General features: G+C 37.6%; 1 protein-coding gene and 3 non-coding genes across 4 annotated transcripts in view; all 4 read right to left on the bottom strand.

The window, feature by feature from the left end:
- The window catches only part of WDR43 (WD repeat domain 43), a 50,959-nt gene that overhangs the window by 5,758 nt on the left and 18,599 nt on the right, over window positions 1–26,602 (bottom strand). The window contains exons 4-14 of the mRNA XM_024118521.3: window positions 21,483–21,603; window positions 20,585–20,724; window positions 16,674–16,776; window positions 16,094–16,158; window positions 14,002–14,173; window positions 12,380–12,466; window positions 11,029–11,160; window positions 9,358–9,489; window positions 3,078–3,164; window positions 2,448–2,479; window positions 1,393–1,456 (exon numbers count right to left, since the gene is read on the bottom strand). Of these exons, the coding sequence (XP_023974289.1) occupies window positions 1,393–1,456; window positions 2,448–2,479; window positions 3,078–3,164; window positions 9,358–9,489; window positions 11,029–11,160; window positions 12,380–12,466; window positions 14,002–14,173; window positions 16,094–16,158; window positions 16,674–16,776; window positions 20,585–20,724; window positions 21,483–21,603 (1,135 nt within the window). The remainder of the gene's footprint in view (window positions 1–1,392; window positions 1,457–2,447; window positions 2,480–3,077; window positions 3,165–9,357; window positions 9,490–11,028; window positions 11,161–12,379; window positions 12,467–14,001; window positions 14,174–16,093; window positions 16,159–16,673; window positions 16,777–20,584; window positions 20,725–21,482; window positions 21,604–26,602) is intronic.
- Window positions 10,756–10,831, bottom strand: LOC112063687 (small nucleolar RNA SNORD53/SNORD92). Its single transcript, XR_002891126.1, has one exon. It is a non-coding gene; the product is annotated as a small nucleolar RNA SNORD53/SNORD92 (small nucleolar RNA).
- Window positions 11,790–11,867, bottom strand: LOC112063686 (small nucleolar RNA SNORD53/SNORD92). The gene has a single exon (XR_002891125.1). It is a non-coding gene; the product is annotated as a small nucleolar RNA SNORD53/SNORD92 (small nucleolar RNA).
- LOC112063688 (small nucleolar RNA SNORD53/SNORD92) lies at window positions 21,011–21,095 on the bottom strand. The gene has a single exon (XR_002891127.1). It is a non-coding gene; the product is annotated as a small nucleolar RNA SNORD53/SNORD92 (small nucleolar RNA).

Genomic DNA, 26,602 nt, shown 5'->3' with positions numbered 1-26,602 from the left:
GCCCTGACCTAGAATGTTATACAACCACTACTCCAGTAGTTATAACTTACGGGTTGATTCCAGAAGAGATTTCACTACAAGTCCTCCTAGGGCTCTTTTTGCTTCTAAGCAATTCAATGAGGTCACAAAATGAGTGTCGTCCTATGCTTGTGGTAATCTTTCCATGCCCATCACTACGCCACTCAGACATTGCCCCCAATCCAACTCCCAAGATTTCTATAAGCAGGGAAACTCAATATGCATTCTTACTGTTTCCTATCTCTTCCCCGCATTTTAACATCCTGACAGAGATCTCCACAGACATACAAAGAACGAACTGCCGAACTCAAAACAGGTTAACCAATAGTTTTTCCTATCTCAAACTACTGAAGGAAAAGGATCCTGAGACAGAGAACAAGGGACAGTGATCAGGCAAGAATTGGGTGAAACTGTTAAGAAGGGAAGAGCTACAGTTTAAGGAGTAATTAAAAATTTTCAACTATCCACTAAAATCTTTCAAGAAAACCTATTGTAAGGTTCTAGATAACCAAATAAAAGAAGAACGAGTCAACTGCATAATTTTATTTCTAGCTTAAACTATAATTAAATTGATGACGTGGCAATAACCCAGCTCATACTGTGACATATAAAACTGGTTTTTTTTTTGGTGTTGCTTTATGATTTTATGCTCTTTCCCTTCCATCTGTAGAGGTAATCAAGAGCTGACAGTAGCCCCAGCAAAACGTCAGGTATTAAGATATTCATTTCATTTTTATCACAAGGTAATATAGACATGTTAGCATAGATATAAACTTTAAAAAGCTACTAAGCTTTTAGAAGAGGATGGGAGGGCTTCCCTGGTGGCGCAGTGGCTGAGAGTCCGCCTGCCGATGAAGGGGACATGGGTTCGTGCTCTGGTCCGGGAAGATCCCACATGCCGCAGAGCGGCTGGGCCCGTGAGCCATGGCCGCTGAGCCTGCGCGTCCGGAGCCTGTGCTCCGCAACGGGAGAGGCCACAGCAGTGAGAGGCCCGCATACCACAAAAAAAAAAAAAAAAAAAAAAAAAAAAAGAAGAGGATGGGAGAGATATATACAATGTAAAGATAATTTTGCCTAACAGGTATGTATATAGAAAAACACCTGAAGGCTAGTATGTAACTTTTCTCCTTTCTGTATTTTTCAAGCTTCTCTACCGAATATACATTACTTTTAAAATCTGGGCCAAAAAAGGGCCAGTTTATAAAAGGTAACAATAATGACAACATGACATTGCATCTGGGGAAAAAACAAATTCTTTAAAAGCAGCAGCTGATGGTTAAAGGGTAGATGGAGAGAAAATGGTTCTGTTAAGCCATCAGTTGATAATCCTTATCAAAGCCAAACTGTTCAGCAACTACAGCTGAAAAGACTTACTGTGGATAAGTAGGATGCATGGATCGTTAACACGCATTTTAGCCACTGAACCATTATAACAGCACTGGAAAAAGAAAACCAAATCAACTAATATTCACAAATTCAAAATTAAATACAACGGAGTTATAAAAATCTAGAAAATGACTCTAATAAATAAACCACTGTGAATATGACAGTCGTTCATTCTTTCACTGGGGCTATTTGAGGTCTGTGTGATATACTCACCTTTTGAGGAAGGGAGGGGGTAGTAGGATGAACTAGATAACAGGACAAAAATCCCTTCCTCTAAAATAATTCAATACCAGATATAAAACCTATGCTTTACTTCGTAATTAGCTGATACCAAGGCAGTAAACTGGGCTCAGCTGACTTTGCATTTTATGCTCATATCTGAGCCCATCATCTACTCATCATCAGGTACAAACAGCAAAAGATTTCCACACCAGCATTAAAAGACAAATATAGACCAAAAATGTAAGCCGGGCCTAATTAATGAAATCTTTAGATTTCCTCTGTGAGCTCCAAAGGCTAATGGAGCCTAACACGAAAAAATATTTAGAGAAGAAAAACTATATTACAGACTCTGATAATACTATAGGTACAAGCTGCGATCTTTGAGATATCAACACCCTATATAAATATTTAATCATCAAATTAGCAAAAAAGACCCACAAAATTTAGTTATATAAAATCTTTTCTTGTAGTGTCTTAAGCAACTACCAGAGGCTGAGCAAGTTCTACAAATGGCCAGTTTTACACATCGTGATGAGGCCTAAATTATTAAATAAGACTAATCCATTAAATGACCTGATATAATAAAGCTGAAAAACCTCAAATTTTCTGAAGGAAGGGAAAAATTATAATACAATCTGAGAAATAAGAATATTCAATTTAAAATAAGTGCAGAGAGCAATATCTGACACTTTGAGTTTTATTAGTTAGAATTTGAGGCTACCTACTATGTAATCTCATGCTGCCAGACACTGCTGTTTTTAAACAATCACATTTAAAATATTTATAAAATCAAACCAATTTAAGTCGCCTAAACATCTTACCTATTAGGATGTCCTTGTAATCTCTTTGTAAGCTGAGGAGGAGAAAAACAGTATTAGCAACAGTACTTCAGAGGCAGCCAATCTCCATGAATTCCCATGATAACACATCCATAAGAACAAAGGAAAAGAATGATTGTATTAGGAAATCATTATTCTTAAATTTCCTAACTCCTAAACGTTCAACCAATTTAACATAATCTAGGAATACATTCCCAAAATAAAAATAGTTATCTGATAAAAATCTAGGCTAGGATTTATATGAATGAATGTCCAGAACAGACATAAAGACAGAAAACAGATTAGTGGTTGCCAGAAACTGGGGGTAAGGACAAATGGGGAGTGATTAATGGGTACAGGATTTCTTTTTGATGTGGCAATTGCAAAATCTGTAATATATTATAAAACACTGAACTGTACAACTTAAAGGTATGTAAATTATATCTCAATTTTTAACGTACATAGAAAAAAATCTAGGTTAGGCAAATTTTGTCTGAGTAGACCTAGTGATCATCTATCATCGACTCTAAATACCCTGCTTGCTTACATACTGCAAATCCATTTCTTTAAATACTGGATTTTGTCTTTGAGTCATAGCATTAGGACCTTAAAATGAGAAGCGTACTCAGTTACCTCTTGCAACAACGGAATGACAGCATGCAGGGGCATCCTTAGTACAGTTCTCTTTATTAGGTTTAAGTTCTTAGTTTGAAGTACTTTCTGTGAGAAAAAAAAAATTTAAATAAGCATACTCAGAAACTAAGGACACTACAGGGAATACTGTCACTAAAAATTATCTTAAAAACCAAGCAATACTGAACTGTAGCAAATAAAGGTTGGGACTAAATGGAGAATGTTATATTATGTCTTATGGCTATCAGACAAGTACAGTCTTCAAGTATCAGGAGACATTTACTCCATTAAACAAGTTTCTGCTCCAAAAATTCTAAATTCTTATAAGCTAATTTTTGATATAAAACAGAAAAGAACACCTCTTGACATTTAAATACAGGTATATACACCACTTTAGAGAAGTTCTCAAACCTTTGTTTTATGAAACATATCTTGTCATATCAACACAAGAGTGAGCAAAACACACTAAAATCACACTCACAAGGAAACATACCTTTTAAATGTTTTTGATAAAATTTTAAGCCAATCAAAAGATCATATAATGAGTGCTTGAGTCAAAAACTTTATGGGTGAAACGCAGTCTCCACCCCACGTTGTATGGATAGAAAAGGAGATAGAGCAGATTAGTCCAAATTCTGGCAGGCCTTTCTACTTCTCCAAACCCCACCCAGATGCTTCATCTATAGAAGAGCGTGGGAAATGAGTCCTTTCAGGTTTCAAAATCCAGATACCCCCCCTTCCTCTTTAATACTTTTAAATATTCATCTTTCAAAAGGGTTTACTACTAGAGGAACTTCCCTAATGGTTGGTGCATGCTATGTTTGGGCTGTTGTTGCTATAAAGATCATGTTCAGGATATAAACAGTAGAGGTATTACAGGGCAAAAACACGGAAAGTTCATTTTCAACCTACTTTAATGGTCTTAACATATCCTTTCAAAATTCCCTATGGGTTTTATTTGCTTGTAAAAATATCTTTACACCAAACCCTTCTTAAATCTATCAAGTACTATTTAAAAACTATCACTGACATAATTACAAAGTTTATTATGCAAAAGAAAGATTATGTATTTTTATACATAATCACTGGAGAACTGATGGATGGACTGTCCTAATATTGTCATTTTCAAATAATCAGAACACAAGATTCAAAGCAAAATATGTTGAGAACTTAAACAATAATTCACAAGGTGTCTGATGATACTAAACATCCCTCAACTCACGTCTTTGTTATAAATCAGTTATCACAAAGTTCCAATGACGTGTACAAGTTACAGGGAACACTGTCTGAACTAGTCTACGAATACTTTTTTAAAAATGAAGTAGAGGTGCTTTACAGTGTTGTGTTAGTTTCTGCTGTACAAGGAAGTGAATCAGCTCTGTGTATGCATTTATCCCCTCCCTCTGGGACCTCCCTCCCACCCATCTAGGTTGTCACAGAGCACCGAGCTAAGCTCCCTGTGCTATACTGCAGGTTCCCACTAGCTATCAATTTTACACAGGGTAGTGGGTATATGTCAATACTAATCTCCCAATTCATCCCACTCCCCCTCCCCCCGTGTCCACATGTCCGTTTTCTATGTCTGCATCTCTTTTTGTTAAGGTACTCAATTTTCACAGCATGTTCACCAAACTACCAGGCTTCACTGTCTTAAATGGCCAAGTAGAATAGTAGCACTTCAGGTCAAGGAATACAATCTTGAACTTGCTGCTGCACATTATTTATACCAAAAACTTGGTTAAGAAACATAATGTAGGGCTGAAGGTTTGAAAAATAAGTGGTTTGTGAAGTCCTCTAGTGCTCTCGATGTAAAGTGATCAGATAATTTGTTGTCCAAACTGGGACACTTCTGTGAAGGAAAGGAGTCACTATTAGTAATTACACCAAGTTAAGAGGTGTAAACCAGAACTGTCACAGGCAAATAATGGTATGTATGGCCTAGCTAGTTAGAAGTTACTCCAAACTGCAGAACAGAAAAATGTAACAAGCTCTCAGATAATCCTTATGCTCACTAAAGACGGAGGTTCTATGATAACAGTTTTCAAATTAAAAATAAGCAAAAAAAGTAAGTGATCCCAAACCAAGCAAAATGATAATGAATAGAGGAGTTCGCATTATTAACTTCTGCCAAGACTATAAACCACAGCTACAAGTAGCAAGAAGATGATACTGAAGATGGGATTTTTTTTAACTTTACTGTATTATAACTGAAACATAACAGTGCACATTTAAAGTGTACTATTTGATCAGTTTGAAATACATATTTACCCATGAAACAAACACTATAATAAACATTCTATCACCCTCAAGTCTCCTTGGACCCTTTACATTCTATCCTTCCCTTCCACCCCACCGTCCTCAGGCAACCACTGAACTACATGTTGATTTGCATTTTCTAGAATTTTTCTATAAATGAAATCAAACTGTATGTACTTTTTTGTCTGGCTTCTTTCTCACAGCGTAAGTTTGAGATTCATTCATGTTGTTGATGAAGCAATATACATTCTTTACATCGCTAGATAACAATTTACCCCTTCATGTGTTCAGGGTTCTTTCCAGTTTGGGGCTATTAAAAATAAGGCTGCCATGACCATTCGTGTACAAGTCTTAGGATGAACATTTGTTTTCAATTATCTTGGTAAACACCTAAGAGTAGAATGGCAGGATCTTATGGTAGATGTGTCCTTCACTTTTAAGAAATGGCCAAACTGTTCTCCAAAGTAGGCGTACCATTTTACATTCCCCCCAGCAAGATATGAGATTTCCAGTTACTCCACATCCTCCCCAATAGATGGTACTGTCTTGTAAATTTTAATCAATCTATAATGGGTATGTAGTGTTATCTCACTGTGGTTTTAATTTGCCTTTGTGATGATTAATGATGTATAATACCTTTACATGCACTCACTGGCCACTGGAATTCTTTTATGAAATATGTGTTCACGCATTTACCAATTTTTTTTTTAACCAATTGTTTTTTATTTGAGTTGAGTCTCACTATTGAGTTAATTAAGAGTTCTTTACCAATTCTGGATATAAATCCTTTGATATATAAGTTGTTTTTTTTTCCCCAGCCTATGGCCTGCCTTTTCATTCTCCTAACAGTGTCATTTCAAGAGAAAAGTTTTTAATTTTTATTAAATCCAAATGACCAATTTTTCCTTAAGTGTTTCATGCTTTTTGTAATGAACCTAAGAAGGCTTTTTCCATGCAAATCTGCATAACATTTTCTCCTATTTTCTTCTAGAAGTTTTCAGGGTTGGTTTATACATTTATGTCTGTGACCTATTTTGTGTAGACTTTTGTGTAAGATGTGAGGAAAGAGTTGAGATGTATTTTTTTCCATATAGATATTCAATTGATTCAACTGCAACTGTTGAAAAGACTTTGCTTTCCCAATTGACTCAACTTAGAAGTACCTTTACTGAAAACCAATTGCGTGTGGTCTATATCTGGACTATTTTGGTTCCTTAATCTATATTTATGTTTTCACTAATACCAAACTATCTTGATTACTACAGCTTTTTCTTGAAATCAGATAGGGTTAAGTTCTCCAATTTTGCTCTTCATTTTATAATTACTTTGGTTATTTCACGTCCTTTGAATTTCTAAAAGGTAGCTGCTGGAATTTAATTGGGAATGTATTGGATACATAGAATAATTTGGGGGGAATTGCTCACCTTAACAATATTGAATCTTCCAACCATGAACATAGGTCTTGGTTAATTTCTCCCAATTTTTGTAATTTTCAATGTAGAGGTAGAAACATCTTTTGTAGATTTATCCTAGGTATTTTTTGGTACTACTGTAAATGGGTACTTTTAAGAAATACTTAATTTAAATAAAATTTTTAAAATATTTTAAAATATCTAACTCCTATGGGTGCCATGAACTACATAAATGACTAAGCATATCTTTTTTGCATAAGCTATAGACTATTTCTTTAGGTCAAATTGCCACTTTCCTAAAAAGCCATAAACTTTAATGTCAAGTGTTCTACAGTAGGAATTTTTAACCTCACCTTTGGTCCTATGTTGCATACCTGACACTGCTCACTTTCTTCTTCTTTTTTTTTTTTTTTAAATATTTATTTTGGCTGCACTGGGTCTTAGTTGCGGGATCTTTTAGTTGCGGCATGCGGACTCCTTAGTTGTAGCATGGAAGTGGGATCTAGTTCCCTGACCAAGGATCGAATCCGGGTCCCCTGTATTGGGAGTGCGGAGTCTTACCCACTGGACCACCAGGGAAGTCCCCATTCATTCCTATTTTCAATGACCTCCTACTATATTTCACATCTGCTCAAAAGGTACCTTTGGAAATGAGGAACACACTTTCCAGGGGAAAAAAATATTTGATTTTTTTTTTTACTTGCCTCTTTCTCTTTAGAATGCATGATATCCCAGGTAATACAGTATGAGAATACTCTTATATTCTAGTTTTTCTTTCTTCTTTTTTTTTTAAAGGTTACTGACTTCTACTTAAACAGTACGACATAATCACCTCAAAATCCTTAATAATGAAAAGGTCTTACAATTCTTTACAATTTAAGAAGTGCTTTCACAAACATCATTTCCTTTACTCTCCCAACAACTCTATGACACCTGACAAAAGTACACACTGTCACATCTGAAGTGCCAGATGATTCTAATCTGAATCTCTTCAAGCTTCTATATCCAATTACCACTGTACAGGAAATATGATGGACAAGAATTATATTAAATGATACCTGTTGGGTTAAATGACCCAGTAAAATGGATTTGCAGGAGGCAAAATCCAGAATGTGAAATCTCTTTAGAGCAAATAACCTAGCCTCCCCAAATTGCAAAAGACAGAAAAGGCAAATCCACCAAATAGTGTGGACTTCGTTGGGATCCAGTTTTGAAGAAAGAAAAGACAAAAAACTTTACAAGACAATCAGCAAAAGATAAATACTAACTGGATATTTGATGATTTTAAGGAATCACTGTTCCCCTTTTTAGGTGTGATAATGAATTGTGGTTATGTTTTTAAAAGGAATTGCTATTGTTACAGTTGAACAGGGATATATTTGTGGATGAAATAAATAATAGGTCTGAAATTTGCTTCACTATAACCTGGGTAGGGGGTGAGCAAACAGATATAACAATAATAGATAGATTGGCTAGTGCTGATAATTTTTGAAACTGGGTGATGGGTTCATGGTGGCCCACTGTACTATTAAATGTTTTGAAATGTTTCTTAGAAACAAAACAAAACAATAACTGATTCACTTGTACTACTGAAGAAGTTTTCAAAGCACAGTTAAGTAAGCAATAATGGCAGATAAGTTATATTTTAAAAACACTGTCAATTGTTTTCTATAGCTTATTTCTCACCAAATCCTCACCTAGGTTACTATGCCATGTTAAACCAAAACCGACCTCCCAAAATACACACACTCACAAACTATTTTAAAAGTGTTTTTAGATATGCTTGGTTTCCCCCCTCCTGTTTTGCAAAATCCCCTTAAACACAAGTATAAGATATTCCCATTTAGATCAAAATACAAGTCAGAGGGACCTTATTCATAGACTGCATATTAAAGTCACATCTATACTAAGTGGCACCATAATATCACTAAGAGTCACTAGGAATAAATGCACTTAGCAAATATAAACTGCTTTAATCTGATCAGGCAGTGCTTAAGTCCAATTTTTTACACTTAAATTTTCTCTACAGACCACTTTCAAATTCTGGAATTTAAGAGGACCAAATTAAGCAACATCATACAAGCAGTCACCAACTTACAAACACAGAAATCGTAAGTGCCTCCCTTTTATATACCCCCAACCCTCTTGAATTTTTCCCCCAAACCTCCTATCCATTGCCAAGGTTCCACCTCACCGCCCCCTCTCACGGCCAGGGGGAAATAAGTTTCTGGAATCCAGAGTAAAAACTCAGGAACGCATTTTCCTACAGAAAAAAATATAAATTGTGATCTAGAATGCTGAGTATTATAATTCAGCTACACAATGTTTATAAAGGCTTTTGTGAACTTAAAGCCTAAGAACCTAGTAACAATTCACAACAATATTTCTATGAGAAAATGCATTCCAGGTTCAAAATAATTTAACACAATCCCTTTGTAGGTTGGTGACTGTCTGTATAGTGCTACCAAGTGATATATATTTGACTAAACTCACAAAACATTAAATTCAAGACAGCTACATAACATGACTATTCACTCTGTAAATGTGCTGTCAATAACTTTCTAAGAAAAATTAACCATCTTAATTCATTTAAAAACTGCTACAATACTTACATTTAGCATTTCAAAATCATTACTTTCTAAACCCTGTGTGAGGAGAACTGGAAAACTGTTTATCTGTGGAAGGGTGTCCTTTTCTTTCTTCGTATCTATATCCAGTGCTCCCAGGCGTTCTTCAATGCTAACCTACAGAACAGAAATGACCAGTTAATGTTATATGAGACAACACCTAAAGCAGTTTGGTCAAGTTATTTTGTGCTTATGTCTCAGAAGACAAAAACCACTGACTGATTCACACCTCAACACTGAAAAACACAAATATGCTCTTCTTCATTCCAACAGAATCTCATCACCATAAAGCCAATGTCGTAGACAAGTGTAATATCTGCAATCCAAGTTTCCAGACTCTAGTGAAAAAAAACAACTGAAAACCATGATATGAAAATGTAATTCATAAAAACCCCTCTGTATGAAGATTCAAAAAAGACAAGGATCTGGCAACTGATTACTAAAGCACAAGAAAAGACCTATAATCACAAAAGCTTCCCCTTCTGTAATTATCCCTTGCCATCAACCTCAGATCTTTTGCTAACAAATATTATCAAAAGAGCATAGGGCTTCCCTGGTGGCGCAGTGGTTGAGAATCCGCCTGCTGATGCAGGGGACGTGGGTTTGTGCCTTGGTCTGGGAAGATCCCACATGCCGCGGAGCGGCTGGGCCCGTGAGCCATGGCCGCTGAGCCTGTGCGTCCAGAGCCGTGCGTCCAGAGCCTGTGCTCCGCAACGGGAGAGGCCACAACAGTGAGAGGCCCGCGTAGCACAAAAAAAAAAGAGCATAAAGACAGTTATGTTCCCCCCCAAATTTATAAGATGTCCTCCTATTTTTCTCTTTGTTTGCTATACAAAAACTCACTTGTACAAAACTAATCCCTTATGAAAGCAAATCTAACAACTACGTTCTGCCAGCCCCTTGGTAGCTCAATCAAAATAGGAACATTCTATTACTACCAAAGCAAACAGAGAGGCTTTGGTAAAGCCTCCTGTTTGGGTTATGTTTTATGAAAAACATTAAAAAGGTAGGAAAAAATTAAAGGGTAGGATCTAGGCCAAACTAGAGGAAGTTGGCACCTTATTTTTAAATCAGATATCATGTTATTGAGAAACAATTTTTAAGAACAGCAATGTTATTCCCTAACCCCCCACCCCCAATAAAGCAAGACGTTTAAAATCAGGTAAAGAAATACTCTTTCTCTAATGATAAAACAGTTAAAATTCTAGATTATTTAGACAAGAGTGACAAGTGAATGGAAGACAAAAAAGTGGATTTTTCACAGACAAGTACAGTAATCACAAGAGGGTTTTAAGAGTTGAGAAAAAATGAAATTTGTAAGCACTTTAAGAGGTTATAATGACGATCACTTTTAAAGACTAACTAGCATTAAACCAGCCAGGAATGCTCAGACAGCCAAGAGACAAGGCATCATTGGAACTCAGCAACTTGCGAAACCCAGTGAAAATCATCACAGCAAGTCCTGGCTTAATCTACAATTAACTTATCCAGCTAACAATGAACAAAATGGCCAGAAGCGCACCCTCTTTAGTTAATAAGAGTTTTGTCCTCTCCATTTTCTAAAGTTTCAACTTTGGCCCCATCCAATATAATTCTTAGAATCTCCCAAGAAACCTTAAATTTCAAAATCAAAAATGGTCAGAATGAGTGTATTACCTCATTTTCCCCTAATTTCCTCTTGCTCTCTATTTCCTCAGTCTGTGGAGGAGCAGGCTTGATAGCTGCATGATGACCAGGTATCCCAGGCACCAGAACTTTTGCTTCAGAATTCATCACTGGTGTTCTCACCTGTTAAACAGGAATAGTAGGGGTGTGACAAAGGAAACTGTCTTACTCCTTGCAAGATTTATCCCCAATGAGAAAACTAACAGCTTTTAAAAGGTTTTCCTACTGAAAAACTTAATGTAACTAACTCAATAGGATATGAATTAAAGATATTTTAATTGAATACTGGCATTTAAGTATAATCTGAACATTCATGGTTTTAAAGCCTGCAACATGTAAGAGTAAGAACCAAGAAAAACAAAATCTACAGATCACAAAATGACACACTGACTTAAAAATTCAGGGGACAGGGGTTTGATCCCTGGTCCGGGAAGATCCCACATGCTGCAGAGAAACTAAGCCCATGTGCCACAACTACTGAGCCTGAGCTCTAGAGCCCACAAGCCACAATTACTGAGCCCATGTGCCACAACTACTGAAGCCCGTGCTCTGCAACAAGGGAAGCCACCGCAATGAGAAGCCCGCGCACCGCAACGAAGAGTAGCCCCCGCTCAACGCAACTAGAGAAAGCCCACGCGCAGCAACGAAAATCCAAAGCAACCAAAAATAAATAAATAATAATAATAATAAAAAAGTTAAAGAGTGAAGCTGTACATTTTATGACTACCTCCAATAATTGATCTTTGCCAGAAATGCTCAGACAGCCAAGAGAAAGGTGTCATCTCTGAAACTCAGCCAGAAGCGAAACCATATGAATGTCATCATAGCATGTCTTGGCTTTCCTTTTTTTCATTAGACTGCCAAACATACGATGTCTCCATGTAGATGCCACATTATATTCAAAATAAAGCATGACAATAATGTTCTTATATCTGGTATTTAACTCCAGCCCCATCATGGATTTAGGTTTTATTCCACCCTGAAATACAGCATTCCTCTCAACAAAGTTTTGCCCCTTTAAGTATAGAAATTGATGAAATAATTTGATAAATTTGATATTGATATTTACTCAGTGATCCTGCACTGGGGGTGGGGTGGAGGAGGAAGAATTAAATAAATCCAAGGTCTTCAACTTCTAGTCACCTATTCACTCATTCGTTCAACAAATCAAGAGCACAGAAATGAAAAAAGTTTTACAGTCTTAATATCTAAAACCTAATCCCACAAAATTTGTTAAGACAAGATCATAAAGAGGATATTAAGAGTTTAAACATAGTATTACGTAACAATTCAATTCACTCAAATATCTTTTTTCTTAACTTCTAATATGTAATGCACTCACCTTTGTTATAGCTGTTTCTACTTTTGGGGCCCAGCAGACTGAAATATCTCTTACTAAACACATATGAGGTTCTTTGGAATTTAAAGCCTGGGAATAGAATTTTAAAGAGGGAAAGGGGGTGGAAGGGAAAAAAAATAGTGTCAAACAAAGTAATTGGGAGTAAGAATAAAGTGAAAAAGAAATGCATTTTTATAAAAATACAAAAAAGTATAGAAGGCTTCCACAGAAAACTCCTGGTCACTCAGACTGATCACCATTCAGATTGATGCCATATGAGGAAAACGGGTAAACTCTGAAGATACCAGGCATGTTTACTTTTTTCAGTTATGTACTGCTCAAATCTTTTCACATACACAGTTTTAAAAGACTAACATTTAAAATGTAACAGATTTTAAAGAAAACATTATTAGCTCATCACCTTATAATCTATCCTAAAAAAGACTGGTCCTACCCTAAATTTCCTACTGCTATCCTTCCACAAACTAGTCAAAGACAAGCAATGCTGATTAAATAAAATGCTCTATGGTGAACCTCTATGTCCTGATATGGTATTAAACAGGAGGGGAAGTGAGATGCAGCAAAGTACATATGTACCTTTAAGGCTTTAAAGTTATACAGGTAATTTTCTATACCCACCTAATCAACATCTGGAAAGATACAAAGTACACAGGAAACAGGCTGCATCTGGAGAGTGAGGTTATGGGATCCACGTATGGTTAAGGAGACGTATGTTTACAGTTTAACACTTCTCTCCCTTTTTTATCACACCGTAACCACGTATTACATTTTTTTAAAGAAGTATTTTTAAATAGACTCAACAAGAGATTGCCTGAGCAAGAGATATTCCTCTCATAGTCTCACCTATTGGACATGCTCATAATAACTCACCAGAAGTCTCCAAAGAAACTTCTGTAATCAAAAAACCTAAACCACTGCCCCACCCGTTACATTTCCACTTAGAATATTCAATGTGTGCTATTACTAAGGGATCTCTTATTAAGATTTATCTTTTGGGTAATTGGACAAACTTCACCCATACCTGTGGCTACTGAGCACTTGCAATGTGGCTAGTCCAAACTGAGATGGGCTTGTAAGTGAAAAATATACACCAGATTTTAAAAACATAATACCAAATAAAGGAAGAAGGGGGGCAAAATATCTCAAATAATGTTTTATACTAAACATTAAAACGATATTTTGGATATACTGGGTTAAGTAAAATTACATAGTTGACCCTTGAATGATGCAGGGGTTAGGGGCGCCGACCCTCTGTGCAGTCAAAAATCCACTTACAACTTGTTCATAGTTATAATGTATCCATAGTTCCGCACCTGTGGATTCAACAACCTTGGATGGTGAAGTACTGTAGTATTTACTATCGGAAAAAATCCATGCATAAGTGGACCCACACAGTTCAAAACTGTGTTGTTCAAGGACCAACTATATACAGAGTTCTCACAAGTTAAAATAAACCATCCACTGAAAAGTCCTTCAGTTAAGGGGAAATATATGACATCTTCTTAAGTATTCCAATAAGCAGACCAATATATCACTTTAAAATCATTCTCTTCCACAGACATGTTGATGTTGTACTGCTTTACTCCAGAGGAGCAGCTACGTACCACTCGCTCAATGGTGGGCTGAAACCAATTGCCATATACAAGCAACAGTGACATTTTGTCGGAGCAAAAACCAGCTGCTAGAATAGGGACGGGTTTTGGTGTTGACTTCTTGCCTTTCCCAGGCGTTGCTATCTGAATTGTGCAGTTTGAAGTCAAAGGCTTTTTGCAGTATCTGGAAATGGAAAAAAATGAGATTAGAAAATGTGAAATAGCATCTCACACTAATTCTTTGAAGTTGGTGTCATGAAATGTGACCCTCCCCTGGCCTCCACATCATCAGGAGTGACCAGTGTCCCCAGAGCACTAGTGTTCCTGTCAAGACTTCATCTATCCCCACCCTGCCAACATTCAAGACCTCACCACCAAAACCTGCCTTGAGGCACACCTGCTCTTCTACCCCACTTTGTCAACCCTTACAAAAGGCCCCAAGCTCCCAGGTGCTCTCTCACCACCCTGAGCTTCAGCCCCAAATGGCTCTGTTCTTGCCCTACTCTAATCAGCCCCATCTCTAATTGCTTCCAACCCCTGAATCCTCACCATGACCTCTGCATCACAGTTCCAGGAGCAAAATGTTCAGCAAAATATAAACGAAATTAGATCCTCAACTTCTTCTCTAAGAGCTCTCCTCACCTTGCTTGCCTCGGCAGCCCTCCCCACACCCTTAGGGCCAAGACCCTTGGCAATGATTCAAGTACGCTTCTTGTTCTTCACTAACACTTCAAGACAAGTAGTCTCTCCCTCCATCACCTCTAAAACCTTTGAAATTGCCATCACCAGCTACCAGTTTCATTCCCCTCCTGCTGTCATCCAATGGCCTCTGGGTCACTCGGCTTCTCTTAAAGATGTGAGTGGCTGTCACTCTGTCCAACAATTCCGCTGAGGAATTCCTTTCTTAGTGATTTCCATATACAGCATGCGGTCTGATGATCCTTCTGACACCCTGCCCTCTCAGCTCCTTTAGCCTTTGACCTCCAGCAACCTTGTCCTTCCCTGTACCTTAGCCACACACACTCCTCACACCACAGACATCTTATCACCACTAAGTACACACCCTCCATAATCCCAATTGTAAGCACCCCACTATCTTTCCAACTCACTCTTCCTAGTTTCCCAAGTCCACAACCATCTCTATCCAGGATTTTTGGCCTCTGCTTTGGCCTTTACCCTTCTGTGGTCTATTCTCTTCACATCAGATAGAACGACTTAAAACTTCATGTCTTAAAACTTAGGTCAAACCCCATCAATCCTCAGTTTAAAATCCTTCAACAGCTTACTACTGCCCAAGGAGAAATGCCCAAGCCCTTACCATGGCCCACCACTTTTGGGCCCTCAATTATACATTCCATGCATACATATGACTATATAAATAAAGGCCTCAAGTGCTACACATCAAAATGTTAACAGTTACCTCTAGGGAGTGGAACTCAATGGAGGGAAACTTGAGTTTTATAATCAATTGTCTGTGCACCCTGAATGTTTTAAAATTAGTGTATATTGCTTTCATAATCCCTATACTAGAATTGTAAAAGGAAGGGTACCAACTGACAATAAAAAGTTGAAACCATTTTAAAGTTTAACATAATTATGCACATGACTGAGTCTCAGACCATGTTTATAGCACATGCAAGAGTTGGCAAACTTTTCTATAAAGGGCCAGATAGTAAATATTTTCGTTTAGGGGGGCGGGGTGGGGCACATATGGTCTCTACTGGATGTGGCCTGCAGGCCATAATTTACTGACCCCTGGTCTATGACTACTACACATCATATCAGCAACTCCCCTCTGTCCAACAAAACACAAGCATTCACTGATCCACAAATGTGTGACAAATGTGTGACACTATCAAAGTTAGAAATTAAGGCTTCACCAAAGTTCACAAACAAAGCTTTCCCACTGAACCAATTTCTTTTAAAATAAAACTTGAGGTCTCACTGGGAATGTATGTAGTCATACGGACAAAGAATTAAGAAGGCTTTCAGAACAATCTAAATGAAAAGTAACATAAAGCAAAGAATACTGAGGTAGGAGTATAAATAACTAGCAAGTCAAGGAAGGAAAATAAGTTTCTGACTTGAGAAACTTCTTACTTACCCATTTAATATGTGTTCAAAAAGATGAACTTGACCATCTCTGCAAACAACAGCTAACTTGACAGGCTAAAAGAAAAATGTAACATTAATAGGTAATATACTTCGGTCCACTCTAATAATTACTTATGAAAATTCAACTACCCTCTCCACCCTTCAAATAACAAGAGATAAATCAAAACAGTAAGGATGTACAACTCTTGAATTTAAAAATAATCACTGCCACCAAAATAACAATTCAAGTAGTTGTTGTCAAGCCTATAAATAAAAGTTTAGGCTAAGAAGACAGCACAGTCCATGAGAACGCAGCATGGAAGTTAGAGGAGCTAAGTCAACAACCAAGCGCATTGGCTGACAACAGGGAACCAACCGGCAGGCCCACATGTCAGGATTACTGAAAACGCCACTTCGCCCTGTCCTCTCCCCTCATGAGCACTCAATACAGAATCCAATGATTACTTCCAATAGTCTAAGATTTTTGTTTTATTTTGTTCTCTCTCATTCCTGAATCATCAAAACCCTGATTTTAAAAAATAGTATTTGTGAAGTCCAAAAACAAATTCTCAAAGAAACAAGCCACTTACCTCTTCTTTATTTTCTGACAAAGTCAAGTCAATATAGACAGGTTCATCTGTAACTGTAAAAGACATCACTGCATTCTTTTCTCTGTTTTCTGACCGGACCTGCCTAGATAACAAAACAGTTGATTAGATAGTAAGACATTAAAAAAAAAAAAAAAAAAAAAAGGCAAACACCTAAAGGGAGTTACAGGAATCGGCTCACAACAGCATTTTCATCTTTTGAAAGCTAAATAAGGTAATTAAAGATCAAAATAAGGGAAGCATTTGTGTCACTACCATGTGACATGGTTGCATGGGAAAAGAGAAAGCATTAATGCATTTGTGGCAAATTTAAACAATGAGCAACATTCTTTTCCATTAACTTATTTGTCTATCTTGATGGCAATGCCAACTGTCTTGATCACTGCAGCTTTGCAAGTTTTGAAGTGAGTTTTCCAACCTCTTTTTCAAAGTCATTTTGGCTATTCTATGTGCTTTGCATTTCCACTTGAATTTTAAAATCAGATTGCTGGGATTTTGACTGGATTCACATTGAATCTATAGATTTGAGGAGAATTAACATCATAGCAATACTGAGAAAACAGAGTCCAGAAATAGATAAATAGATAGATAGATAAATGATCCTCACTATTGGTTGATTCTTTGAGAATTTGCCTACTTGCTAAAATTTATTTGTAGACCCCGAAATCACTATTTGTGGTGATTTCACGGTCTTTAACAGGTATACATAGAACAGTGAAACATATGAGCAGCCCAACACTCATGAGGTTTAACAAGGCTATGCTCTGCCTTTTTATTTCAGCTTTCATACTAAGTATTCTTTTCACAGCCTATTTAGTGCCACACTTTTTGCTTTTATGCTTTTGGTTGGTGATTTCACTATTTAAAATGGCCCCCAAGTATAATGCTGAAGTGTGGTCTAGTGTCCCTAAGAGTAAAAAGGCTGTGATATGCTTATGGAGAAAATGTTTAAGTTCAATAAACTCTGTTCTGACGTAAGTTAATCAGGTGTGTGTGTGTGTGTGTGTGTGTATGTATATAAATAAACTAAGGTACCTTTAAACAGAAATACACATAAAACAAGGTTATGTATTAATTAGATGACAAAAATGTTGTAACCAGAGGCTTGCAGAAACCAAACCCTGGTGTTTCCCCAAGGAGTAAGAGTGCAGTATCGCCGAATCAGTGCTCCTGAGGACTTTATACAACAAGACTACTGCAAATAACAGGCAATTGACTCGATGTGTTTATATGCAGCACCAATTCACTGGAGATAGTACTGGGACCACTGGATATCCAAATAACAAAAACAAACCCAAGAACCCCAGTCCGTTCCTTGAACCATATACACAAATTAACTCAAAACAGATCACAGAACCAAATAAACACAAGACCTAAAACTAAAAAACTTCCAGGAGAACACTTTTGTGACTTTGGGTTAAACAAAGACTTCAAAACATGATCTGTACTTCATCAAAATTAAAAACTGCTTCGTTTCAAAAAAAGACAAGCCAGAGACTAGGAGAAAATATTTGTAAAGCATATACCTAATAATTGATTTATATTCAGAATATACACAGAACTCTCAAAACTCAGTGGGAATACAAACAACCCAGCAGAAAATAGGCCAAAATATTTGAACACACACTTTGTCAAGGAACATATCCAGATAGCAAATAAGTACTTAAAAGATTCTCAACATCAATAGTCATTAGGAAAATGCAACTTAAAACCACACTGAGATACCACTACACACTTATCAGAATGGCTGAAATTAAATGACCATAAAGTGTTGGTGAAGATGTGAAGGAATTAGCATTCTTACGCACAGCTGGTGGGAATGTAAAATGGTACAACCACTCTGGAAAAAATTTGGCAGTTTTTTAAAAAGTTAAATATACACCTATCGTAAGATGCAGCCATTATACTCCAAGGTAGTTACCCAAGAGAAATGAATCATATGTCTGTACAAAGACTTGTACACAAGTGTCCTTAACAACTTTATCTGTAACATCCCAAACATGTCAACAAGCCTGTAGACTGAGGTGGGGAGGGGGATTACAAAGGGATATGAGGAAACTCCTGGGAGCAATGCAGGTGGCCACTGTCTTGACTGTGGTAATAATCTCACATTTGTATACATATGTAAAAACTTAATTATGCTTTTCCTTTAAGTACGTGCAATTTATTATGTCAATTATACCTCAGTGAAGCTGTTTAAAAAATCTGGACACAAATTTAAAAAATTAAAATAAAGACTGAGTAACAGAGTAACAAGCGTGACTTACAAACATGATTCAAGATCAGTTTCTTTTTATTAACTAGTGAGACTTTATACATTTACCAATAAACAGTCTTTTGGTATTTTTGTGTCTAGAAGAAAATTAAGAGTTGATTTGATAAATTCTAAATATTTCATGCATAACTTAATAAAACAAGATTCACTCTAAAATGTAGTTACTCATACTATATACATGCTCAAAATCACTGCTATCACACCACTATATACAGCAGAAGGTGCTATTTTAGCCCATCAACAGGAGATAGTACTTCCTCCTTGCAGTAATATGAAAGGGTTTTTTGGGTTTTTTTTTAAATTTTAATCTTCATTCAGTGGCAAGAAGCCTTCAAATGTTATTTTCTTTCAGAAATGTGTCTTTCAAAGGTAATTAGAAGGGAACCCTTGGCTTGCTCTACCTAACAAAACACAAAGTTTTCATGAATGGCCTTTGGGGGCAGCCTTTCAATATGCAGTTTTAATCTGTTTGTTTTTTATGGTTTACTCCTCTGTTACTAGGAAGCCCCAGGTATACACATGCTATCTTCAGGATCTTAAGACAACAGAAATCAACTTTTCTGCTATACAAAAAATTGTGGAGCCGGAGACCCCTAGTCTCAGGAGCCAAAGAGGTGAGGCATTAAAGACTGAAGCACCTCAGTAATGCCAAGAGATTGGGGTGGCCGATTTTAACTTTTCTGGCATTACTGATTTCTTATGTTAGGGATAAACCCTCTAGAACCAAAATAAGATATTCCAATAGGCGCTCCTCAAAAATGAGACACAGGACAGAAAACCAACACAATTTGATTATAAGAGGCATAATTAGGAACTAAGCTGACGGTCTGGAGGTGAACAGAGGTCCACGTCCAGACTGACATGAACCTTTCCCCACACGACTACTTTAAGAAATACATATTTGATGAGTCTCATTTCTGAGTATTATTTGGTATAAATTTACAGTAACTTTATATGGTCAAGAGCATGCTCAACTAACTGATCATTAGGATAAGAAACTACTTCTATTTTTTAAATCTACATATTCTGTCCATGAACATCAAGTAAAAGAAAAAAAGTTAATTTCACCATTAGATGATGTTATAAAATCCAAGAAATTTCTTATTATTTCTTAAATTTAAAAACTTTTTGATGGCTCTTCAATACCAAATTGATTTTTACTTTCAAAAGTAGCTTCAAAGGGAATTAGTGACAGCAACCACTGCAAGGAAAGGCTACTGGGAATTCTCAGACACAACCAAGGAATTTAATGTCCTCAGTAAACCATCAAATAGGCATTACTGCACTAACCCATATAGTCATCTCTTTCAACAAAATCAGAAATTTTCCTAAAAAAATTTTTTAAAAAGGTTTTTAAATTGCCCAGTCACAAAAATATTCAGCCCACTGTATCTCTAAACAAGCATGGAGGAAGTTCTATTATGTAATGCTCTTAAATTTTTCTCATAAAGATCTGATTTTTAGGCAGGCTCAACTCCTCATTACAAGTCAATATAAAATCAATCTAATATTAAATACAATACAGCAAATCTCATATTCATCATTTACATTAACCATATAAGCTATGACCGATTCTTTCAAGGCAGTGTTACCTCCCAAAATCCAAAAGACTACATACCAGACATTAAGTAACCGGTCATGTACTGCTCCAGATAAGAAATAAAGACCTGTAATTCCATCAAAGGGTTGGCTCTCATTAGGAGGTCTGATAGTAGTGAACATAAGTGATGAAACCGGCGTTGCATGTCCCGTGAAGTGCTAGAGAAAGTTAAATCTCATTTAGGAGAGGATGTAAGGCAGTAACAAAAATTAAGAGTTCATATGTATCATAAACAATATACATGATACATATCTGAAATCAGAGCTCCAGACTACTACGGTTATTTGTGCTATATCCCTCTCACTTTAAAAAACTCCATCCGAAAAAAACTGAACATTAAAGCTGTCCCTTCCAACTCCCATGAGCCTACCCCACAATCTTTACTTCTTCCGTATTTGTGTTAAAGATTCACTTCATTCTATCCATTTTAAAAGGGGTGCTTGGGTGCTCAGACACAGCCAAGGAATTGTAGGTCTTCATGTTACTCTCAGTGAGTCGAAACCACAATTTTAAGGCATCATCACAGCACCAAAAGTTCAGTAACCCCTGAGCACACTCAAAATGTAATTCTAAATCTCCACAGCTAAATACAGTAATATACCAAATGCTGGATGCAAGCTAGAAATAAAAAATAACTATTATTATATAATTATATTATTATTGAAGAGAGTAAGATACTTAATTCCACTCTTTTCATTTTCCATTTACATTCATTCTTCCAATGCAGGCAAAAAGGATATGTCTAATCTATTTAACAGATTTGGAGGACTATTTTTGACTATTAATTATACTATTTCATATGCTTGAAAATAACACATCTGTATCCTTCAAACAATATTCTTTGGCTCAGACTTCTGCCTTTCTCCATACTTACTCTAGACAACTGTTATGCTTACAACTAATTTGATTCACTCACTCTGTAGACTTCTTTGGTCTCCAAAACCCATAGCTTGATTGTTCGACCAGCTGAAAGCAACATCTTTCCATCTGGGCTGATACACAGGGAACTGACGCTGCTATTATCACCTTTCCATTTGCTGTATTGTGAAGAGAAATAAAAACATCTCAATGAATGGGGAGGAAACTTTACTCAAAGCAAAAAGAAAACAAAAGGCAAACTAAGCATTAAAAATACCACTCAAGGGGCTTCCCTGGTGGCGCAGTGGTTAAGAATCCGCCTGCCAATGCGGGGGACACGGGTTCGAGCCCTGGTCCAGGAAGATCCCACATGCCATGGGGCAACTAAGCCCGTGCACCACAACTACTGAGCCTGTGCTCTAGAGCCCGCGAGCCACAACTAGTGAAGCCCACGCACCTAGAGCCCATGCTCCGCAACAAGAGAAGCCACCACAACAGAGTAGCCCCATCTTTCCGCAACTAGAGAGAAAAAAAAAATATCACTCAAGGTTCTATGCCAAACTGCATTCCCTAAAATGTTGACTCAGGTAACCAACCTTGGACATATCACCAAGGTAATGCCTCCCCAAAAGGACAGGGAATCTCAAGAGGTACCAGGAAATGGGTTAATAAGAGTTATAAGAATGTAAAATGGGTAGTTGTGTCTCCTGTGATCCATGAGGTGATTCTGCTAATGCCCAGGAAACTACCATGCTGGCTGGACCTCTACAAACCCATCCTACCCCTCCATAGTTCCTGCATTCTCTGGAAGGTTGAGAATTTAATTTACTTAGTAACACAAATGATCTCTCAACCTACAGTACAGAAAGATTATTTCTACCCCAGATCCACAAATATATGCCCCTAGCTGATAAAATAAAATAAATTAGGTATAATGATCCCTTTCTAATACCACAAATATGATTAACAGCAAGAGTCTTTGCAGACTGTTGCATACGTTAATGCTATTTATAAGCAACAAGGAGCCTGGCTTGGCTATTCACTTATAAAATCAAGAAGTAACAGTAGCAGGGCTTCCCTGGTGGCACAGTGGTTAAGCATCCGCCTACCAATGCAGGGGACACGGGTTCAAGCCCTGGTCCAGGAAGATCCCACATGCCATGGAGCAACTAAGCCTGTGCGCCACAACTACTGAGCCTGCGCTCTAGAGCCCGTGAACCACAACTACTGAAGCCCATGTGCCTAGAGCCCATGCTACACAACGAGAAGCCACCACAGTAAGAAGCCCGAGCACCGCAACGAAGACTAGGCCCTGCTCGCTGCAACTAGAGAAAGCCCATGTGCAGCAACAAAGAACCAATGCAGCCAAAAATAAATTAATTTTTTTTAAACCCCAAAAACAGAAGTAACAGGAGCAATCTTCTTATGAAAAAAGGTTAGTTCTAAAGTGGAAGAAAACATATTGCTCTGCCAGTCACATTGGAATATGTCAAATTACTCATTTGGAAAAACAAAATTAGATTCCTGTCTTAAATTACATACACACCGAACTTCATAAATTAAACCAAAACTAACTGATTAAAAATAAGTATTAAAAAAATACTTATGAGTAAGTTTTTATAATCATGGGGTTAGGAAAAGCCTTCCAAAGCAATTACAAACAAAGAATCACAAAGGAAAAAAATAATCAAGTTTAATTAAATAAAACTCTGTACCACAAAATAAGTCATAAAATTAAAAGCAAAAGGCTATGAGAAAAAAATCAAAAATATACAGGCAAAGAGTAAGTGTGGAAGCGGAGTCATGATGGCGGTGTGGGAAGACATGGAGTTAGCTTCTCCCCACAACTAGGGCACCTGCTGGCCCCTGGTGGGGGACTCTGACACCCAAGGAGAGGGGAGGAACCCCAAGATGAACCGGTAGGACGCAGGGGCACCGGGTGGGGGAGAAGTGGAGGCCAGACAGGATCGGCACCCCTGAGGCCAGGGAGATCAAGAGGCAGGCGGGAGGGACTCTCGGGGAAGAGCCAGAGAGGAGCAGAGGGCGATCGCCTGGCCCACTCAGGCAGAGGAGTCTGCTGAGCTCCCAAGCTGCTACCCCCACCTCCAAAGCCCCCTCTAGGTCTCCTGGGTCCTTGGGGGCATAGGAAGGAGGCTGAGGGGAGAACAGGAGAGGCAGGCGGGAGGGGCCTTCCCAGACTGGAAGAGCAGGAGAGGAGAGGAGGGTGTGTGTCCTGCCCACTTGAGCCCAGGAGGCCTGCTGGGCTCCCAGATGAGGTCCCCTGCCCTGAGACCAAGCCCCAACCCCCACAGCCTCCAGGGCCTTTTCCAGCCCTGTGGGACCTGAGCATTGGCCCCGCCCAGCAACCAAACCCTGCCCTTGCTTAGGCCCCGCCCTCCACAGCCAAGGCCTTCCCCCCACCCCTTTCTTTTTCCCTCCTCCTTTTTACTACTGTGGTATTGATATCCCTTCCAGTTGTTGATTCATCTTTTATATTCTTTCTAACATAACTGTTAGTTTCCTAGTCTAATTTTATTCTTTACTTTGTTATTGTTCCCTTTTTTTCTTTGCCACCCCAGGCGGCTTGCGGAATCTTGGTTCACAAGCCTGGGGTCAGGCCAAAGCTCCTGCGGTGGGAGCTCCAAGTCTTAACCACTGGACTAACAGAGAACCTCAGACCCCAGGGAATATTCATTGGAGTGAGGTCTCACAGAGTTCCTCATCTCAGCATCAAGACCCAGCTCTACCCAATAGCCTACAAACCCCAGAGTCGGAAACCTCAGGCCAAAGAACCAGTAAGACAGGAACAAAATCCCACTCATTTAAAAAAAAAAAAAGTCACAGATGAAGGAGCAAGTAAAAACCTAAAAGACCAAATAAATAAGCAATCTACCTGAAAAAGCATTCAGAGTAATGATAGTAAAGATGACCTGGAATCTCAGAAATAGAATGGAGGCACAGATTGAGAAAATACAAGAAATGTTTATAACAAAGATCTAGAAAACTAACAAACAGAGATGAACAACGTAATAGCTGAAACGAAAAATACACTAGAAGGAATCAATAACAGAATAACGGAGGCAGAAGAATGAATAAGTGAGCTGGAAGACAAAATGGTAGAAATAACTGTCAAGGAGCAGAATAAAGAAAAAAAAATGAAAGAATTGAAGACAATTTCAGATTCCTCTGGGACAACACTAAACACACCGACATTCGAATTATAGGGGTCCCAGAAGAAGAGAAAAAGAAAGGGTCTGAGAAACTATTTGAAGAGATTATAGTGGAAAACTTCCCTAGCATGGGAAAGGAAATAGTCACCCAAGTCCAGGAAGCACAGGGAGTCCCATACAGGATAAATCCTAGGAAATACACACCAAGACACATAGTAATCAAACTAACAAAAGTTAAATTCAAAAAAAAAAATATTAAAAGCACTAAGGGAAAAACAAAAAATAACATACAAAGGAATTCCCATAAGGTTATCAGCTGATTTTTCAGTGGAAACACTGCAGGTCAGAAGGGAGTGGCAGGATATACTTAAAGTGATGAAAGAGCAAATCCTACAGCTAAGATTATTCTACCCAGCAAGGATCTCATTCAGATTCAATGGAGAAGTCAAGAGCTTTTCAGACAAGCAAAAGGTAAAAAGAATTCAGTACCACCAAAGCAGCTTTACAACAAACGCTAAAGAAGTGGGAAACACAGGAGAAGAAGACCCACAAAAACAAACCCAAAACAATTAAGAAAATGGTAATAGGAACATACATATCGATAATAACCTTGAATGTAAGTGGATTAAATGCCCCAACCAAAAGACACAGACTGGCTGAATGGATACAAAACAAGACCCATATATATGCTGTCTACAAGAGACCCACTTCAGAACTAGGGACACATACAGACTGAAAGTGAAGAGATGGAAAAAGATATTCCATGCAAATGGAAATCAAAAGAAAGCTGGAGTAGCAATACTCATATCAGATAAAATAGACTCTAAAGACTGTTAAAAAGATAAGAAGGGAAACTACATAATGATCAAAGGATCAATCCAAGAAGAAGATATGACAATTATAAATGTTTAAGCACCCAACATATAGGAGCATCTCAATATATAAGGCAAATGCTAACAACCATGAAAAGGGAAACTGACAGTAACAAATAACAGTAGGGGACTTGTAACACCCCACTTACACCAGTGGACAGATCATCCAAACAGAAAATAAATGAGGAAACACAAGCTTTAAATGACACAATAGACCAGATAAGTCTAACTGATATTTAAAGAATATTCCACCCAAAAGTGGCAGAATACACTTTCTTCTCAAGCGCACGTGGAACATTCTCCAGGATAGATCACATCTTGGGTCACAAATCAAGCCTCAGAAAATTTAAGTAAATTGAAATCGTATCAAGCATATTTTCTGACCACAACGCTATGAGACTGGAAATCAATTACTGGAAAATAACTGTAAAAAACACAAATACATGGAGGCTAAACAGTGTGCTACTAAATAACCAAGAGATCACTGAAGAAATCAAAGAAGAAATTTTAAAAAACTAAGGAAACAAATGACAATGAAAACACGACGACCCAAAACCTATGGGGCGCAGCAAAAGCAGTTCTAAGAGGGAAAGTTATAGCAATACAATCTCACCTCAAGAAACAAGAAAAATTTCAAATAAATAATCTAACCCCACACTTAAAACAACTAGAGCAAGAACAAAGAAAACCCAAAGTCAGTAGAAGGAAAGAAATCATAAAGATCAGAGCAGAAATAAATGAAATAGAATTGAAGAAAACAATAGCAAAGATGAATAAAACTAAAAGCTGGTTCTTTGAGAAGATAAACAAAATTGATAAACCCTTAGCCAGACTCATCAAGAAAAAAAGGGAGAGGACGTAAATCAATAAAATTAGAAATGAAAAAGGAGAAATCACAACTGACGCTGCAGAAATACAAAGTATTATAAGAGACTACTACAAACAGCTATATGCCAATAAAATGGACAACCATGAAGAAATGGACAAATTCTTGGAAAGGTACAATTTTCGAACACTGAAGCAGGAAGAATTAGAAAATATAAACAGACCTATCAGAAGTAATTAAATTGCAACCATAATTAAAAATCTTGCAACAAACAAAAGTCCAGGACCAGATGGCTTCACAGGTGAATTCT

This window comes from Physeter macrocephalus, chromosome 12 (assembly GCF_002837175.3).
Source record: "Physeter macrocephalus isolate SW-GA chromosome 12, ASM283717v5, whole genome shotgun sequence".
Classification (NCBI taxonomy): Eukaryota; Metazoa; Chordata; class Mammalia; order Artiodactyla; family Physeteridae; genus Physeter; species Physeter macrocephalus.
This window is presented reverse-complemented; position numbering and strand designations above follow the sequence as displayed.